At 38.4% G+C, this 20,209-nt stretch overlaps 1 protein-coding gene across 1 annotated transcript in view; it reads right to left on the bottom strand.

Moving 5' to 3' along the window:
* The window catches only part of RHOA (ras homolog family member A), a 32,493-nt gene that overhangs the window by 11,166 nt on the left and 1,118 nt on the right, over positions 1-20,209 (bottom strand). The window contains exon 2 of the mRNA XM_081185930.1: positions 1,745-1,902. Within this exon, the coding sequence (XP_081042056.1) occupies positions 1,745-1,900 (156 nt within the window). The 5' untranslated portion in view covers positions 1,901-1,902. The remainder of the gene's footprint in view (positions 1-1,744; positions 1,903-20,209) is intronic.

Below are 20,209 nucleotides of genomic sequence, written 5' to 3'. Positions count from 1 at the left end.
TGCCCAGTTTATGCTATTTCTTCTTATGATATACAGTAGTCAGGCACTGTGGAAACTTTGTATCAAAGTATCACTTCACAGGGAAAAGTCAGTTCAGTGTACTAAAAAGGCAGACCGTTTCATGCTTTCAAATGGGTGAGATAGCAGAGGTTTTTTCCTCCAAATAAATCATGCAGTTGTTGATCAGATTCACCTCCCCTCTGCCCTGCTTGCTAGAGGGGAGAGTTGCAATTTAACTCACAATGAAGTCATTGCAAGCTGACACGAGGCATGCACTTTTTGTACCTACACTCATGTACAAAGAAGTGAGAAGGAGCACCAAGACTGAAAACAATTCTGTGCAAATGCCATTCTCACAAAACTGCCACTGGAGTGACAGACTTAAATACAGGGCATGGTAGAAGAAAAGGAAAACTTGGCAGGATTTCTCTGGGGTAAAGAAAAGAGAGACCAAGATTGTATTCATATAACCAGTTTTCCCCTTTACGTAGAAACTGCTAATACTGCTGTGCAGTAGGATAATAAATTCTTCTGTAGTTTAAAAGGAATATCCTGTATTTAAAATCCACATATAAATGGCACACATACATACTGTTGTTTCTGAAAGCCTTGCAGCTGTTTTGGTGAAGCAATGTAAGGTGTGGGAGTAGAATGGGGAGGGTGATATTGAATTAGTAGTAGGCATTGTATGATTTGTGTATCTGTAAGGCAGAATTTGGGTATGACTGTATCACTTTGCGAGTCAGGATGTGCCTTGGCAAGTGTGAGGCTGAAGAAGGGATCCCGGACTCTAAAGGTGCTTCAAAGTGACCTGCTATACTTTTGCATTTTAGGATTTTATTGTTTATTGCAAAATATTGTATTTATGTTTAATATTGTACTGCGTTAAATATCGTAGCATCTCAAGTTTCATTGCTATATATTGTATTTGTTATTCTGTAAATAGCTTAGGGACTGTCTTAAGTGGTTTATAAATACATTAAATTTTAAAAATAAAAAAACTTACAAAATTTAGCTTGGTTTCAAATAAAGTCTGATGATCAAGAATAAAACAGATTCAGTTCTGCTTTTCATTACTTCTACACACTTCTTTTTTAAAAATGCTGCTATGTGCTGCACTCTGCGCAAAAGAGGCATCCACACCAAATTTTAATTGGCAAAACAGTTTGTTCCAATGCTAACCCACTGAATGTACAACATTTTAAGCTGTTTCTAAGATATCCTTTCATTAACTTTAGCAGCATGTAACTGAGAACAGAACAAATACCCTTCAATTTCATCCAAATGATTTGAAAGGGGGCAATCTAACATTAAGCTAGTCAAACCTTCTATTTAGTGAGAGTGCTATTTACACAGAGGAGCAACCATATATGAACTCTTTAGAGAACCACCCCCCCATTGTAAACACATGCCCATAGATTCATCAAGTTTCCTTGGGATGGATTCAGATTTCATGTGAGCAGAATTTTGCTAATGGGATAGTCTCCATGGTGGAAAAGGGAGTGTATCCTGCCTCTGTAGAAGGCAGTGTGGGGTGCGTGAAAAGTTAACTGAAAATCTCAACCCCTTTCCTCAGCAGAAACCTACTCAGTTCTCCTAGATGGAAGAAGCCTTTTCATTTGCAGAAGTGAGACTCAGGATTCAATCCATGATATTGATCTCTAACTATAGATTCATTTCTGCTAACTATATACTCTGTAGAACAGATGCAGGTGATGTCCTAGTGGCAGAAGTGCAGACTCACCTGTTTTCCATCAACTTCAATATCTGCTACATAGTTTTCAAATACCGTGGGAACATATACTTCAGGGAACTGGTCTTTACTAAATACAATGAGCAGACAGGTCTTGCCGCAGGCACCATCACCCACTATAACCAGCTTTTTCCGAATGGCTGCCATTGCTGCAAAAAGAAACACATTGATGATTAAAAATCTAACAGAAATTATGATTTTTCTATGGCAGTGTGGTAGGGATGCTGCAGGCTATTATTCCCTCTTGGCTGGAAAAGCTGACAAGACTGCCGATTCCAGAGTTTTCTGCTCACCTGCACTGCATCCCACCCTCCTATACCATGGGGCAGCCAACTTTTTCAGCAGGGGGCTGGTCCACTGTCCCTCAAACCTTGTGGGGGGCCGGAATATATTTTGAAAAAAAGAAATGAACGAATTCCTATGCCCCAACAAATAACCCAGAGATGCATTTTAAATAAAAGCACATATTATACACATGTATAAACACCAGGCAGGCCCAACAAATAACCCAGAGATGCATTTTAAATAAAAGCACACATTCTACTCATGTAAAAACATGCTGATTCCCGGACTGTCCGCGGGCCAGATTTAGAAGGTGATTGGGTCGGATCTGCCCCCCCGGGGCCTTAGGTTGCCTAGCCATGTCCTACACTTTTCACACCAACAATGCTAATTTTAAAGTAGTCATGGACAACTCTGATGCTGAGGCGTGCATTAGCAACCACTCCTGATTCATACTGTGAACATTTCTAAACTGTAATTTCTAACTGTGAAGATAGTTCAGTAATTTGTGTACAGTTTTTGGGATGCTGCAGGCTGTATTTGGAACCCAAAAGAACTTTAAAACCCCCGGGCCTTAAGCTTGAGACTCCAATTGTAAATATATAAAATGGATGTGTACCTCCCCACACCCAACTAACACTGGTAACTTATTCCCTTACTCCACATCTATCAAGAGCCAACTACACTGCATTTCCCCCACCCAAGATTAAGAGTGGTCTCCCCTTTAAGTTGCTATGGTTTCAGTTACAGCTTCACAACATCTAACATTTTTATTAAGAATCTCATTTCTTTCTTTTTTCTTAAATGTTAATACAACTGTTCTATTGTTCAGTGTCCAATACTTTTGTATAATAAAGAAGAATTAATCTAATTGTATTTTTTATTACATGAAACACATTATTAAGTAAAAAATACTTATTTTCTTATAAACTGCAGTAATCCTTAACAAGTAAACTCGTTTCTATATCTCATTGTATTGCATTGCCTGTGTCTTCACAGTTTCATAAGATTCTTTTTAGAAGAACAAAACAATTAGCCTGGCAAGCCTCAGGAGTGGAATGGAAGAGTGGAAGGTAACCCTGCAGAACATGAATCAGAAACTATTTTCCATGGAAGGGTTACAGTGAAGACATTTTCTGAAATCCTAGCAGTTTCTAATAGCCATCCCAAGAGTGCCATGACGCAGCTCTCTCTGCAGCCCAGTCGACCAACAGGAAATAATATACACATAGCTACCAAACTGTCTAATATGAGAGATTCAGACAGCAAGCTTAAAGCAAGAGGAAAGTGATCCATTCCTGTGGTCTTGGATCTTTCTGCCTCTGAAAATCCTAAACAATTTAGGGGCAAACTGAACTTTCCTTACTTATGATCACATAATTAGAGATTAATACTGGATTTACACACAACTGAAGTATGATTTCTGAAAAATCTTTGCACTGCAGAATTACAAAAACAAGACTCAAGCAAAAACCTAGATGCAGAGATGGAGCAGCTTGGGAAGCATCCAGTCATGGCAATACTGAGCCAGATCCTTCTGAGTCACCTAGTGACTGTCATATGGATTCATAGGCACTGAAGTCAAAGAACCATTGTGCACATTTACTACTGCCCTATCCACAAGTAGTGTAATCCTAATCATGCCTACTCAGAATTAAGTCCTATTGAATTCAACAGGGCTTACACTCAGATACAGGGGGATAGGATTGCAGCAAAGGCAAAATCTGATGTAGTCATACTGGTATCAGACCTACACGACATTGCTGAACTACACAGGATAATTTAGAAATATCCAGTAAGATACACTGAGAAGGAAAAAATAAATTTCAAGTGCCAGGTTCTCATAGCTCATTGTTATGATTTTATGGTGATTTGTAACAGTAAATACAAATGCAGCGCTTAGCCCATTGACAAAGGAGTCAGTTGAACACTAGATACACTCCAAACCCAGAATGCAGGGTCAAGTGTAAAAATCAATTGGAAAAACCCACTGATACATATGTACAGTGCCAGTAATATAAAAGTAAGGACATTTTGAAGCCATGAAGCCCCTGTCTTTCAGATTTTTGTGTGTGAAAAACTAAGATGTTATCACCACGTTGGGCACTGCTTTCTTTTTGGGTGAAGACAAAATAGATGTTGAACAGTTCTGCTTTCTCTCTGTCATCCAATAGCATTTCTCTGTATTATCCACGCAGAGGACCTACTACTTCCTTGTTCTTTCTATTGCTTCAAACATAGCCATAAAACCCCTCTTATTATTTTTAACCTCTCTTGTAATTCTGTGCTTGTTTCTGAGCTTTAGCCTGCCTGACCTTCTCTCTGCAAGCACTGGCTACTTATTTATACTCTTCCTTTACAATCTGCCCCTTCTTCCTCTTCTTAAACAAGTCCCCTTTAAATCTCAGCTCATCTGAAAGTTCCTTATGCCCCCCACTGGTTTCTTTAGGCACCTCCTACTATACTTGTTTGTTGGAATTGTTTGTGGTTGTGCCTTCAAACATCTTTTTAAAGAAACTCCATCTATCATGACCCATTCTTTGAGTATTTCTGACCATGGGATCTCAGCCAGTATAGTTCATTATGCTTTTAGAATTCAAAATTTTAAAAGTCAAGAGTGCATGTCCAACTATACTCAGCTTTCCCTTTCCTCTGTATAATGAATCCCAAAAGGAAATGATCACTTCCTCCCAAGGTTCCACTACTTCCTTTACTGACCAGTTCTTCTCTGTTGGTGAGAATGAAGTCCAAGATAGGCAATCCACTTATTGCTTTTCCCCTTTCTAGAAAATGAAGTGACTATTATATCTCTTTTATGAATGTTTGTTAATCTGCTCTATGAAAGCACCATCCAAAGCCATTACTTGGCCTGAAATTGTTTTTAGTTTTTATGCTCTTTCTAGAAATATGCAGCCAGTCTTAAGCAGTAGGAGGTAAATTATGATTGATCCAAGTTGCTGCTGAATTCTGCTGATACAGAGATTGCTAAGAAACTCAAGACAGGAATCTTTTCGGAAAAGAAAAATTAGAACACTTTTGCACTGGTATTATTTTATCAAATTGGGCCATATCTAGACAATGGATTTCCCCCAAGAATTTGTGATTAGAACACTATGGAGTCCAAGACCTATGGATTAAAACCACATTGAACTGTTCTTTCCAACTCTAAAATTCTATGATTCTATTATGCTTTAATTGAGATTCCTGCACTAAAAGAGGTTTGACTGGATGGCCCTCGGGATCCACACCTTTCAACTCTATAATTCTATGATTTTCTCTTTCTTTCTTTCATTTATTTATTTTAAATTTATGATTCTATTTACACCCCACCTTTCCTCCAAGCACCTCAAGGTGGTGTATATGTTTTTCCCTCTTCTCCATTTTATCCTCCCAACAATCCTGTGAGGTGGTTAGGCTGAGAGAGGGACTGGCCCAATGTCACATAGGGAGCTTCATGGCCAAGGCAGAATTTGAACCCTGGTCCTCCATGTCCTGGTTTTATATTCTGGCCTGACCACGACACCACTGGCTCTTTGTATTTTATCCTTTATTCCATTTATAGCCTTCAAGCAAAATACACCAATATTGAAAAATAACAACTTCTCTACTGTCTGGAAGATCTGTAGTTCCCAAAAACTTTCATTTTTGTTTCATTAACTTCAGAAAATGGAAAATTTGTTTGAACTGAAAGACACTTGAACTTTCACATGGTTGTTCCTTGATTGATAAATGTTTGAAAATGCATGATTTCATTTGTACATGTCACCATGTTGCAGGAGCAAGCAACACACTTGGCAGACTCTCAGACTGCATTCCTGGAACAAATACCTGAAGACATTCTGTGTTCTGCAGCATTTGAAAGTATTTTGGCAATATTAAGTCCCAAGAATGTTGCTTGTTCAGCAACCTGGTCAGAGACAAAAGCAATGCTATAATCAATTACATTCGTACCTTTGAATCTTGTATTCAAGAATTTTTCAAGTTTTTAAAATGTTGCTTTTAAGTATGTTGCTTCATTCCAATATTAGAGGCCTGTTTCCATTTAGGAACAAACGAAGGTCATGGATACATACATTTCCCATGGCTTGTCTTTTTTGGAACAAGCACACTTGAATACAAAAATAGCCATGAGGTCACCACTGTTCTTTACTGCTGTTTCTCCTTAAGTGCTCCAAGATCTGCTACTTCTAAGCTACATATAACACAATATAACATTCTGGAGAAAAGACTTCTGAATTTCTGTGTGGAAGGGTAATGGGTTTTATTTAACCCTAAGATGATGATTACTCAGCAAATTTCAGTGAAACTAAAAGGGCTGTGTCACTATCACAAAAACTGGGGGGTTTGAATGATTTTATCTATTTGCTAGTTGACTTAAGAGGAAAAAAAGGCCTGCCTCCAAATTAAACTTTGTGACCCATCAATAATCCCTTGCCAAAGCTATTTTCAGACAATGAAAAATCAGTACCCTAAGTTGCTTAGGGAGTTCAGCATGAGAACACACAACTGATATACTGTATTCTTGTTCTTGTTTAGAGAATATTCCATCTAGGCCTAGGAGACATCACTGAACCATCTAGAGTACCACTTCTTGGCCTGCAAATTGTCTATTTCTATGCAATGATACAAACCAATGCAAGCATTATGAATGTAGCGCTGAATACAGCAATTTATAGTTCCCTGAAAAATGAAAGAGAAAATATGTATACTTTCATGTAACATTTGATAGCAGAGAAGAAAGACCTGGGCAGTACAGACTGAAAGGGAAGCTATAAGTCTGAAGCTCAATGCCCAAAGCTCAATGCTTTTAAGTCTTAATAGTCTGCAAAAGAACAGTCAGCTTGTCCCACATCACCATTTTCAGCTTGCCAGAACATTTTATCAGAAAATTGAAGTACAATTTCACACTATTGTGTTTAAGCAACTGAGGAATTTTTTAAAGGATTCTTTTTTAACACAGAGATTTCTTTGGGTCAAAGTCTTAAGTTTGCATAAAAATGAATACATAATGGATTTTTTGTGGAGGGAATATATAACTTAAGTATGTGCAGGAATAAAGCCTAATTGTCTCCATATTGAGATTCTTATCCATCTCGTTAACAAGTGTCACATTAGGCATATAAACAGCCACTTGCTTGGTTGATGTGGAAAGTTAAGCATTGTCTCCAGGTGGCCATGTAATTTTTGTAAATTTGTTTTAAACCACAAGTGACTAACACAAGTATATGAAGGCAGGGTGACCTAGTAACTTGTAGATTTTCAAGGCTGTGTTGTATTAAAACATCAAAAACCAAGGCAATTTTCAGGTTCTTAGTTGACAGTATCCAAGATGGATAATTTTTTTTTGCTGCCTGCCATAATTCCACATACATCAATAATGAATTGTCATGAATTAAGCTTCTTTGAGCTTTTTGAATTTTTCAGGTGCAAACGATTTTACACAAATATTTACATGCAAAATTGAAGCAGCAGAGGCATAACTTGCAGACAGCTAAAAAACAGGTGTGTGTGTTAGGCTTAAGAAAAATGCAGAAATAAATTAGAAGACTAGATTATGAAATATGCAATGGAAGATGTTTCTCTGAGAATTTGTGATACTTGTGCTAAAAATATACAATCTGTCCTATACACAGGCAACACAAGGAAACTACCTCAGTCATTAATTTCATACAATGAGCTCTTCCCCTCCTTCCTTCAGATCTATCTGCTTTTCAACCACTAAAAGAGTAGGCTTTAAGATGTTTTGCAACCTGTTGCAAACAAGGGGACAATTAAGTTTTAAAAAGCTAAAAGCAATATATTTACACTCTGCTAGATTTGCAGAATACTTTTTCTGGTATCCATCAGGTGATAGGAAGAACTATGGAAAAAAGTTATGAGAGAGTTAAAAAGCTGCTTCCTGTTGTTAAATTAAGTGCATGAGGTAAGCTGTTGCCAGCTGCCAAATGCTACGTTAGCTTTCTAAATTAAAGACTTAAGACAGAACAAAACTTGCTTTCAGTGTGTTATTTTGGTGACTTATGTCAGCTTTTCAATTACAATGAACACAGTGACTTAGGTTTTATAAATCATTCCTTCTTTTCAAGTCCCACACCAAAATATAGAGATCTGACATTAATGACATTTACCTACTGCAAGTTAACATTGTGCCTATACTGGCATTAAGTATCAGAATAATTTTTAAATGGTTTCTGCAGTCCTAACTGAACCACTGTTTTCCTCACTTGTGGAAGTTAAGCAAATATGTATTAATAACTTTATGGGCTAGATCCTTATTTGCCATGAGTGAAATTACACTCATGCGCTAATGGATTAAAGGAGATTCCTCCTCTTCCTCTCTGCAGCCCCATAAAAATCTGCTCTAGAGGGATGGGGAACTCCCCATCCAGTGTTTGGTGCTTTTTAAATATGGCACCAAATGCAAGCCCTGCTGGGAGTGGTTTTACTCAGGAGTTTTTGGGTGCAGCTGATCACTGCTGAAAGCAGGGCTTACATATAGCAGGAATCTTTGCAGCTGCAGCTTGAATTCAAGTTTGGGCTGCAACAAAAAAGGGAAGAATTGGGGTACTTAAGTGCAACTCTGATTCTTTCTTTGAAGTTATAGGATATATAGTGTCAGGTTGTTTGTTAACAGGTGGGCAAGTCTTGCCCACCTCTCAAAAGTGGCCTACAGTTGGTGGGCCAGAACAGGATCCTGCCTACTCCTCTGATCCAATTTGCCAGTTTGCTCCAACATGAATTTGTGCTGGATTGGAGTCCCCTCTACAAACCAAAGGAGCCCCTCAGCTGTAGGACATGCCTGGATCCAACCCTATAAAATTAGGAATATCTTCAAAAACTTGACATATTGATCACTTAATGATAGTTCATAATATCAGTATTTCAACTTTGAAAATATATATATTATTTTTACTGAAAATGAAAAATAATTCACATTTACAACTGCACAGTTATTAAAGTTAATGATTCCACTTGAGTTAAGCATCTTAATCTGGTAGGCTAGTGCAATAAGCAGGGTGTAACCTTTCCATGTCTGTATATGACCAGAGAAGATGAAAGGTCAACTGAAACATCACCCTTGCTTGCCACATCACAAATGGCTTTTAAAACTACTATGGGTTTCAGAAGTAGTGCCTTTTCTGTAAAGGAGCCTGTTGTTTGGAAACCTCCACCGTTGAAACCAGCTGGACACACAGATCTACTAGTAGAGTGGTTCTTTGGATCTGTATGCTGCTTTAATGGAACTGGAACTTCACTGCAATCAGTGCCGTAAACTGCATTTCATACCCTCTGTATTGAGGCAATTTCAGCCTCAGTATAAACAGGTTCAATTTTGATAAAACAAGAGCCAAGGATACTTCCTAAGAAAGCTAAATTGGATTTGAGAGGTCAGAGCATGCAACAACGCTACAGACAAATTCACTATCGCCTACAGAAGAAAGAATAAGCAGGACAATAAGAGTCTGCACTGAATGCCTTCTTTACCTGCAGGTCAAATGTTTTAGTAAACATTTTACTAATACCTTTTGACTCGGAACAAATATTGAAAATAAAAATAAATAAAATGATCAAATTGCCTTCAATTGCTACTTTACTAAGTCCACTAAACAGAATTATGCTGATGTAGTAACAACAAACTGAAGATATCTAATCAAGTGAACTGGGATTGCTATAGGATACAACAAACTTTCAGGTGACTTCAAGTAACTGACAGCTTCATTTTGTAGTCAGCTATAGCTGGTTCCTGAAACACTGCAATTTCTCAGCAGCTAATATGTATTAATTGAGCACTCTAGAGCCCATCACTGGAATAATTTTTCTCCCTCCTCCATGCAGACTAATTCACTTCTTATATTCGATAACTAATCAGAAAATAATTCAAATTATTTTTATTCAACAAAACTCAAAGTGCAGACGTAAAAGTGAAAGTCATAATATAGCTGTGCAGATTAATTAACCTAAACATTTATATGGAAGGGAGCATAGAAATTGACTAAACACAAACACACACACACACAAATGTTGTAGACAATGCTTTAGTATGCCCCTCCCCAAAAGAGTGTCTGCTGTGAAGCAAGTCTTGGGAACGCCTCTGCGGCAGTACAGCCAACCAAATGTTTTCTGACAGTAAGGCAAAGGACAATTCAGAAAGAATTACTCTTGAACCATGAGCCAAATTGCAGGACAGCAGCAGAAACATCCTGAAGTGGGTTGCAGCTACCAAGAAGCTGTAGTTTACTCCCAATTAAGTGTAAAAGATAAACACATAAGGTTTCTAATTCATGTAGAGGAACAAAACAAAAAACCCCAAAGTTGACAAACCTTAGAAAAGTGGTTGTGACTATGAGTCATTCCTTGGTGTTGACATTTAAGGAAGGAAGTACATGTCTCTCCCTTCTAGCTTCCTGCAGGTCTTCAGTTTAGCCTGAATCAAAAGTTCCTGGATAATAGATTCTGTATATTTGGGGGCAGGGAAGGGGGAAGAATCAAGATCCAGGAAATGAAGACACGGACACAAATACAATCCCCACTGAAGGGCATCATATTTCTGGATAGTTCCTGTACCAAGATTATAAAATTATATTCTACCTCATAGTGTAGTTCCATAATACTATGTAAAACATAGAAGACTAATAGGAAAAAGAATGACCAGAAGGTATATTTAAACTTCTTTTGAAAAAGGAAAGTACCAGCTACTACTACTACTACTACTACTTTATTATTTGTACCCCATCCATCTGGCCGGGCTTCCCTAGCCACTCTATGAACAGTATGTAGTCAGAACATTTAGCAGGGAAAGCCTTTAAGATAGCAGGGGCTACCCTGTGGCCCACCTGCACCCGCTAGATGCTACTTGACTACAATTCCCATCATGGCTGATAAATGACTATGCTTGTGGAATTGATGGTTGAGCAATATCTGGAGGGCCACAGGCAAGCCACCTGTAGCTTTAATGGAAGGCTAAGTTTCTCTTTTCTTTAGGCTGTTTTAATTAGGTGGTGTACACTCTGCACTCAAAAGTAATTTTGAGTCTCAAATACATTTCTGGATTGAATCAGAACCAGAATGAACAACTTCAGCCGCAAATACTAAAAGTCTGACCCGTTTGCAAATTTAGACTGTTTACCCTTATGTATCTTAGTAAGAAATTGGTTACAACTTCTGAAATCTTAGAACAAAGAAAAATCCATTCCAAACACACTGACTTGGGCTCACCTCCAAATATACATAGAACTGAGTCTGTCTCGGCAAAAATGGCTATATAGAAGTAATGAACTCCTGCTTCCAGAATGTTACTGGCAGACAAAGAGCAGTTTGTGTTGTCACAAAATGCAAGTTGTTTGCCAAGAAAACCCATACTAGTGTGATTCAAGCTAACCAAATACAATTTAAGTATATTTGCTAATTTTGCACATTTTACTCTAAACCAAATATTAGATATTTAATTGCTTTGGCAAGTAAAAATGCTGCAGTGGTAGGAGAGTTATAAGCATCAAGGCTGTGGGGAAATCCCCCCCCCCCCAAATTGACCAAAGAACCTTCCTTGAGTGTAGTTCCAGCTTATGGCAGTTGCTTCTGCTTGATTTTGGGGGGTCCCCCTCAGTGCCACAGCCCACCCCATTCAGCAGGGCCCTGCTACTCAGTGGAACATTTTCACGAGTCTGGACACGTCAGCTTCTGCTAGTCCCATTACACACACTTAAGTCTGGATTGTAACCTACATTTCTCTTAAGGATGAACTCAAATAAAATTAGGCAACTAACATAAAACCAACGAACCAACCAACCGGATTATAATCAGGGGTAGTGAGACAGGCTGATCTCAAGCAATGCTGCAAATGGAACCTGAACCTAATGGTAGTCATTGGCCTTCTTCAAGTATAACGCTAAAACATGGCTGATCATTATGAAAACAAGTTGGAACAAATCTCAAACTCTGGCTCCCCTTCTTCCCTGGCACAGTCATAAAGAACTCAGATGCTTTTGCTTCAGCTTGTTACATCATCCAAACCTGAACTGTGGCTAATTTTAACTATGGTTTGCTGAAACAAGTCCGCTTTATAAACTGAGGTTTGAAGTTAGCTTGTTTAAACAAACCGTAGTTAAGATTTGTCTGGGTCTGGATGACAGAACAAGCAGACAATAGAACAAGCTGAAGTTAACTTAAAATCTAAGCAGAAGCTTCTTGCAGAAATGCTGGAGGAGGTGGGAGTGCACAAGCCAAAGGTTTAGGGTTACATTCAAATGCAGCTACTGAGTGACTATGGATTTTAATATTATGCAAGTGTTTCCCCCCACCTCCATCTCAAGCTTAGAAGCTGTACATATATTTGAAATGAAAAGTTCTGGGATGTCTTTGCCTGAAGCTATTCTAATTTCAAGTTTAGGAATTTGAAGCTCCAATCTGATTTACAATGCATGATGGGTATGACTGAGCTTAAGGTAAAGCTAAGGGACCCCTGACCATTAGGTCCAGTCGTGGCCGACTCTGGGGTTGCGGTGCTCATCTCACTTTATTGGCCGAGGGAGCCGGCATACAGCTTCCGGGTCATGTGGCCAGCATGACTAAGCCGCTTCTGGCGAACCAGAGCAGTGCATGAAATGCCGTTTGCCTTCCTGCCTGAGCGATACCTATTTATCTACTTGCACTTTGACGTGCTTTTGAACTGCTAGGTTGGCAGGAGCAGGGACCGAGCAATGGGAGCTCACCCCTTCGCGGGGATTCGAACCGCCAACCTTCTGATCAGCAAGTCCTAGGCTCTGTGGTTTAACCCACAGCGCCACCCGCTTAAAGTAGCATCTAACGTAAGGTATCAATCAGTTAAAGAGAGATGAAAAATTAAAGCACTTCAACTTGTTTGCAAGATTCCCCGTATATGAAAGAACTAGCACTTTTGGAGACAGATGTTTTGAAAGAACTTCCAATGCTTGAGAGATATGCAATGCTATTATTAACCACTGAAGACCACTTATGGTTGAAATGCATTCAGCAGCTGAGGGGGGTGGGGTGGGTTTCAATCTTCATTGGACGCAACATATTATGGTAATTTATATTATGCTGAAGTGATTTAAGTAGTCATATATACAAGTAAAGGAACTTAAAGAGTTTTTATAATTGTTTTTAAGGATAATAAAGTTGCAGGAAAAAAATACTAATAGTAGTCTTTCAATTATCTGGTATTTAAGTGAACTTATTCGCCACCCTTCTGTTGGTGCTCTGGTACTTATCAACGTATTAGCCAACCTTAATTTTTTATCACAGTCAATTCCTCCCAAGTCTTCTGTTTTAGGAAAGAGACGGGTGTATTATACCATTCTGGGCTTCTGGAAAAGATAGAAGCGATGCAAGTCTCTTGTCACTTTTGCTTTTTCCACAGCTCAGTACAAAAAACATCCATATCCCAACTCAGAAGAGAAAAAGGCAGGTCAAGCTGAGAAGAGTCCCTGATCCTTGGGCAAGCAGATTTGTGAAAACTTGCATAAGACTGTATTTTGAAAAGGTAGTTCTAGTCATTTTTCTTTGTTCCTTTTCAGCTTTTATAGGGTTCAGTGCAAATTTATTTCATCGCACCTACAGAATTATGAAAGGTAGAAATATTAATGAAAACACCGAGTTAAGGGGAAGTATATCTGTGATAAAAATGTATGTATTACCAAGGATGTCTTTCCTATTTGAATCGATACCTTTGGTCAAGGGGGCAGGACACTTTAAACAATGGCAAAAATATATTTCCAAATTTGTCTGGTGGGGGGGGGAACCCATAATTAAACATAAATTGTTAACAGATGCTAAAGAAAGGGGCAGCCTGGATAGCTCAGTTGGTTAGACCGTGGTGCTGATAACACCAAGGTTGCAGGTTCAATCCCTGTATGGACCAGCTGCATATTCCTGCATTGCAGGGGGTTGGACTAGATGATCCTCAGGGTCCCTTCCAACTCTACAGTTCTGTGATTCTGTGATTCCCTGCCAGATCTGAAACTGTACTATGAGGTGTCCTGCCTTTGCTGGTTATGGGAATGGAATACAGACCTATCAGATTTGGAAGGACATGACAACAGATTTGGGTGGCATGCCTATTTACGGTACGGAAAAACAAAGGTACATAAGAGATTCCTGAACCAGATTGTAGGGAAATCAATTTTTGAAGTATGGGGAAAGTATAAAAACTTGTTGGAAACTAAAACACCATGGTGGCTCTCCCCATTAGAAGTGATATCTATTAAATATGTAAATATGAAAGATGGTTGGGCAACTTATAAAGAATTGTTAATGGAGGTGGAAAACCAATTAAAACTAAAAGAGTCCAATGAAGTAAGGTATATGTTATCAGACTGGTTATAACACCATAAACTGAATGATATATTCAGGATAGATAAAAGTGTGTGTTTTGGAAAAGAACTCTCAAAGTTTGAAAAAAGATTTATTAGACAATAACAAAAAACTGTTATCAAAAATGTATAAATCACTGTTGTAATGGGAGACAAAAGACGAGGAAGTTAAAATGGTTATGATACAATGAGCAAAGGATGTGGGGTATAATATATCATTAAATCAATGGGAGAAGTTATGGAAAGAGGATTTAAAATTTACAGCTTGCTGTTCGCTGAAAGAAAATTATATGAAGATGATGTACTGAATGTATTTGAGTCCAACAAAATCAGCAAAAATGTATAATAGTACATCAAATGTATGTTGGAAGTGTAAGGAAAAGGAAGGTACTTTTTACTATATGTGATGGTCCTGTAGAAAAGTAAAAGACTTCTGGGAAATGATATATAATGAACTGAAAAGAGGTTTAAAATAACTTTTGTCAAAAAATCAGAAGCCTTTTTACTTGGATTAACAGGGGATGGAATACCAAGGGACTTAAAAAGACTATGTACACAACAACGGCAAGAATATTACTTTCCTAGAAATGGAAAGAGAAGGTACCAACAAAAGAAGAATGGATAATTAAGATGATGGATTATGCCAAAATGGCAAAGATGACCATGAAGACCAGAGATCAAGATGAGAAAAAGTTTCAGCAAGAACACAAGATATTTATAGACCGGGGATGTCCAATCAGTAGATCACGACCTACCAGTAGATCCCCGACTGATCCAGGTAGATCGCGGGATCCTTATTGTGTACAAAAAGTTATGGGGGGGGGGAGCTAAAAAGCTCTGTGCAATCCTGCTCCTGCAAAAAGTTCAACAACTCTGGGCACTTCACTTCCACCCACCCATGCACACTCCTCCTTCCAATGACAATGGGTAGATCACTGCCAGTTTTTTGGGAGTTGGACATGCCTGCTATAGACTATTTAAAAGACCACGGTAAATATAGTAAAATGTTTGCAGGTTTGATATAACATTTATGTAATTATACAATTGGGAATTAAGATAAATAAGAGGGAAAACAAAGTTTGGAGAAATAAAATGAGATGCAAGAAATTATGGGGGAGGAAATTGGAATTCAGGACAGGGGCGGGGGGAAATCTATACTATATTCTTGGAAAATCATTGAATATATGACTAATTGTGATAATAAAATCTGAAAAATCAAATATTTTTTAAAAAAGGAAACACCGAGTCACACTTCATTATTAAACCAATTAGACTGAAACAAAAACAAAGGAAGTCATCTTATAGACTTCAAGTGCTAGAAATGTACTGCCAGCGTCATATCCAAATACTAAGCTTTACAGAATTAGACGGAATCTCAAGATACCAGGATTGGCAATTTGTAATGTTGGAAAGGTGAAGTTTTTAAAGCAACCAATTATGAAGAGTTTAATCATAAAGGCTACAGGAAAGAACTGTAAACATCTCAACACCTACAGATCAAAAGCTTAGCATTTCTTGAGGTGAAAGGAATATTAATTTGTGGCCAAAATTCACAGGAGTATTAACACTACTTGAGGAACAAGTTTGTATCAACGCTTTACGATGCAGGGCTGGAAAACAAATGCCTTGATGCCCAACTTGCCTGAGTGCAAGTGGACTCAATTCAAGTGGACTACACTAGCACCACACTATGCCTGCAGAATGCCAAACAGTCCCTTGCACCAAGCTAAGAATCTTTAATCCATGGAGGATCTCTGCAAACTGGGTGAAGGGGCATTAAATTGGCAAATACTATTCAATGTTAGCAAGTCTAAAGTGACCTAGATCAGGGTAAAAACCCTTAACTTGACATATATGCTAATGTGGTCTCAACAGATGGTGAGTGACCAGGAAAGAGATGTTGAGGTCATAGTGGATTTGGTGCATCAACAGTGAAAAAAGTGAATTCCATGTTAGGGATAATTAGGAAAGGGACTGAAAATAAAAATGCCAATATTATAATGCCATTATACAAATCAATGGTGCGGCCATACTTGGAGTACAGTGGTACCTCAGGTTACAGACGCTTCAGGTTACAGACTCTGCTAACCCAGAAATAGTATCTCGGGTTAAGAACTTTGCTTCAGGATGAGAACAAAAATTACGAAGCAGCGGCATGGCGGCCCCATTAACTAAAGTGGTATCTCAGGTTAAGAACAGTTTCGGGTTAAGAACGGACCTCCAGAACGAATAAAGTTCTTAACCCACGGTACCACTGTACAGTTCTGGTAAATGCACCTCAGAAAGGATACTGTAGAGTGGCGAAAAGTGCAGAACAGGGTAATCAAAGTCATCAAGGCAGAGGAGCAACTCTCAAGTTGTTGAGTTTTTTCCCCCCAATTTTACCCCGAAGTTGCTGAGCTTTTTTAGGATTGAATTTTTTTTAGGATTTAACCCCGAAATTGCTGAGCTTTTTTTTAGGATTTTACCCCAGGACATGTACTGACACGGGGGCCGGATTAAATTGACTGGGTTAGGCCCCCGAAACGGACTTTGGACATGCCTGCTCTAAACAGTTTGGGACCACACTATTCCGGGGACCACCTACATCTGATTGAGCCTGTCTGGGCATTATGATCTGCCTCAGAGGCTCTCTTGTAAAGTCAATTGGTCAGTAGGAACTTTTCAATGCTGGCTCTCAAATTGTGAAACTTTCTAGAGTTGTTCCCAACACTACAAACTTTTCAGAGTACTTTAAAAATCTATGTCTGGCTAGTTTAAGGTGGATAGTTCTTGTTTAATATCTGATGAATATTTTGTATTGAGAAGCTAGATTTAAAAAGCTAAGTGCATTAATTGCTATACATTGAAATATATATTTTCTTCTATACTTGTGCAGTACACACAATGCTGGCAAAAGCAGTTGAAAACAGCATAATTAGATAACTAATTGCACCATGTGTGAATAAGTCAGAAATTAAGTCAGATATTAACCTTCTGAGAAAATCCATTTGGTGATTCCAAGGGAACACACTTCCCTTATGATTGTTCCATTTGATTCTATCTCAAAACATCTCGAGTCCAAAATTGCAAAGAAAGAACTAAGAGATAGTTCAGAGAACAAAAGGGAGCTCTCATTCACTGAACTGATAACTTCTGCAGAGGAGGCAGGCTCTAAGAGGAGTCTTGAGAGGATGATGGTCCCCAAGCATAACCTTCAATGTCCACATGCCTCTTTCTGGTTGTGTAGAAAATATCACCTGCAGAAGTGTGATATGTGAATCCAATATGCAATAAGTTGCAAAAATAAAATAAAATTTGAAAAAAGAGTACTTTCACCTCAAGTGATCTTTAGAGACTTGTCCCAACTATGAACTGTTTTCTCCTTACACCTTTAACTGTGCAATTAACAGTAGATGCATTATTTCTAATTGTGGGTATTCAACTTTCTCCATTCAGTTCCGCAAAATGAAATAATTGCTCTGTTGGAAGGCATTGAGAATGGACTTTTAAATATGACCAAATCAAATTTTCTACAACAGTAATCAGTGACAGAACTCATTTCATGAGAAGCATTACAAACATCAAACACATCTGAAGGTGCAATTTGTACTGATTTAGTGAAATTCTAAAGGGTACTAGGGCAGTACCAGCGACCAGCTGAGAAAAAATCATATTCAAGGCCAGTTTACAAATGTGAAAGTTTTTTCCCCCATTCCAAAATATATGTAATTTAGATACTCTAAATCCTTCTAATTGATAATTAAAAAGCAACTGGGCGAGGGATAAAATGTATGCACCCTCCCTGCAAAAAAAGTACTGGAGCACAAGAGGCTCAAGATAATAAAGACAGGCTTGTAGATCATATGGACAGACCTTGAAACATTTAAACAAGGCAATAATATACATGAAGTATGTGTGGAAATGTTTTACTCAAAGCCATAGATTAGTTTACTGGCTACTTTTCAGGAAAATAAGGAGAGCGCAAATAGCAAGCTTGCAATATTCAATTGAAGGAAGTATGGATGAAAGTAGAGTTTGTGACAGCAATAAAGTAGGCTGGTTCATTGGGCAGAGAAGACAGTGCTTGAGAAGAACTGCTGGGAAAAGGGCACAAATCCTTATTGAACACTGTTACAATTGCAAGTGTTTAAGCAGATTCATTAAATCAAAACAAGCATAATACACTATGCATGTAAAGACTTGAATGGTAATTTTCATGTAGTATTCCAGGTGTGGGAAACCTCTGGCTCTCCAGAAGTTGCTGAACTACAACCCCAGCAAGCATGGCCAATGGTCGGGAAGGATGAGAGATGGAGTCCAGCAGCATCTGGACAGCCAAAGGTTCCCTACACCTATAGTATGCTATTGGAAAGGGAAGAAAAAAAACACATTTTCAGTTCCTGTACTTTCATTGTTTATCATAACACTTTAAGCCAGACAGAAATTCCTAATTATATAGTGGCAACCAAGCCCAACATACTCTAGCAATTTGTAGGTAATTTGAGTACAACTTCTCAATCTTTCCTACCCTTTGAAACATTTCAAACACAGAATATTGCATAAACGTTTCCTCTTCCTAGCTATGCTTACACAGCCCTCCCACTGCAGTGTTAAACCTACAGCATTACCATAGCAACCCCACCAATCACAACAGTTACTTTAGAGTCCTTAAATATTATTTGACAGGTGGCTATCAGGAAAAGATATTAACCTACAGAACGTGGAATGGGCTATATAAGAATATGAATGCTGATCACTAATTGTCTGCTACTTCTAGAGTAAATATTGCTACAGGAAGCATTACAGGCCACTGCTACTAATTTGGTTATTTATTCACACCTAGTGGGTTGGGTCTTTGGCTGCATTACCAAACAGATCTATTCTTCCAGACTAAAATGTAACACAGGTTAGATACAGAAAAGGTTTCAAAACCTGCTGTATATTCTACAAGTGTTGAATCATATTGTTAATGACACCAGAGAGCTAGAACAGCACAACATTGAGTATTTAGGGGGTTGTTGTTGTTGTTTACTACATTGAGCTGGATTGAATTAACCTGGTAGCCTAAGACCTCCTAGTGCAATGGAGCCCTTCCCCTTCTCCCACAATCTGCTCTGAATACCTAGAACCTCTAGAACAGCACACGGGGAGGAGAGATGTTCTACCTGCCAAGCAGTGCTTGCACTGGCAGAATGATCATATTACCGTAGTGGGACATTGAATTCCACACATTATTATTATTTTTGTTGCAAAGATAAAGTGCTCTCTATAATTCTAACCAAAAAAGGGTCAACATTATAATTTTATTACATTTTTACACCACCCCTTTTCCAAGAGAAGGGCCTCTCCTTTCAGTCTCACACACACCCTGTGAGGTAGGCTTAAGTTGAGAGATAATGACTGACCAACGTCATGCATTGAGCTTCATGAAAGAGTATAGACATTTGAACCTGTTCAGCATTGGATTATTTAAAAACATTCTGCTAAAAAAAATTGAGAAGACCTGCCAATTTATCCATCAACACGCTTAGATGGCCTTGGGCAAGTCACTGTCCTCTTGGCTTGAACTCCATCTGCAGTATGAGAAACTGATACTTGTCTGCCCTATCACAAGGATTACTGAAACATATGTGCCTTGAAGCATCAAAGTATATGTTATGGATAGACCCAACATGCTGAAATTACACATTAAGAATAGATCCCAAATAATTAGCGAAAGTTATTTCAAAATAAATTGTAAAGGAAATTTGGGTCTGATTAGTGACTCTTGAGGGTGACTGTACATTTGAGAAAAAAACCTGTTTGGCTTCAGCTGCAATTCACATCAGGTCACATCAACCCCTTGCATTGTTTGTTTTATGAG

This window comes from Podarcis bocagei (genome assembly GCF_964188305.1).
Source record: "Podarcis bocagei genome assembly, chromosome: 2".
NCBI classification, from domain to species: Eukaryota; Metazoa; Chordata; class Lepidosauria; order Squamata; family Lacertidae; genus Podarcis; species Podarcis bocagei.
The sequence above is the reverse complement of the archived record's forward strand: the minus strand, read 5'-3'. Positions and strand labels throughout refer to the sequence as shown.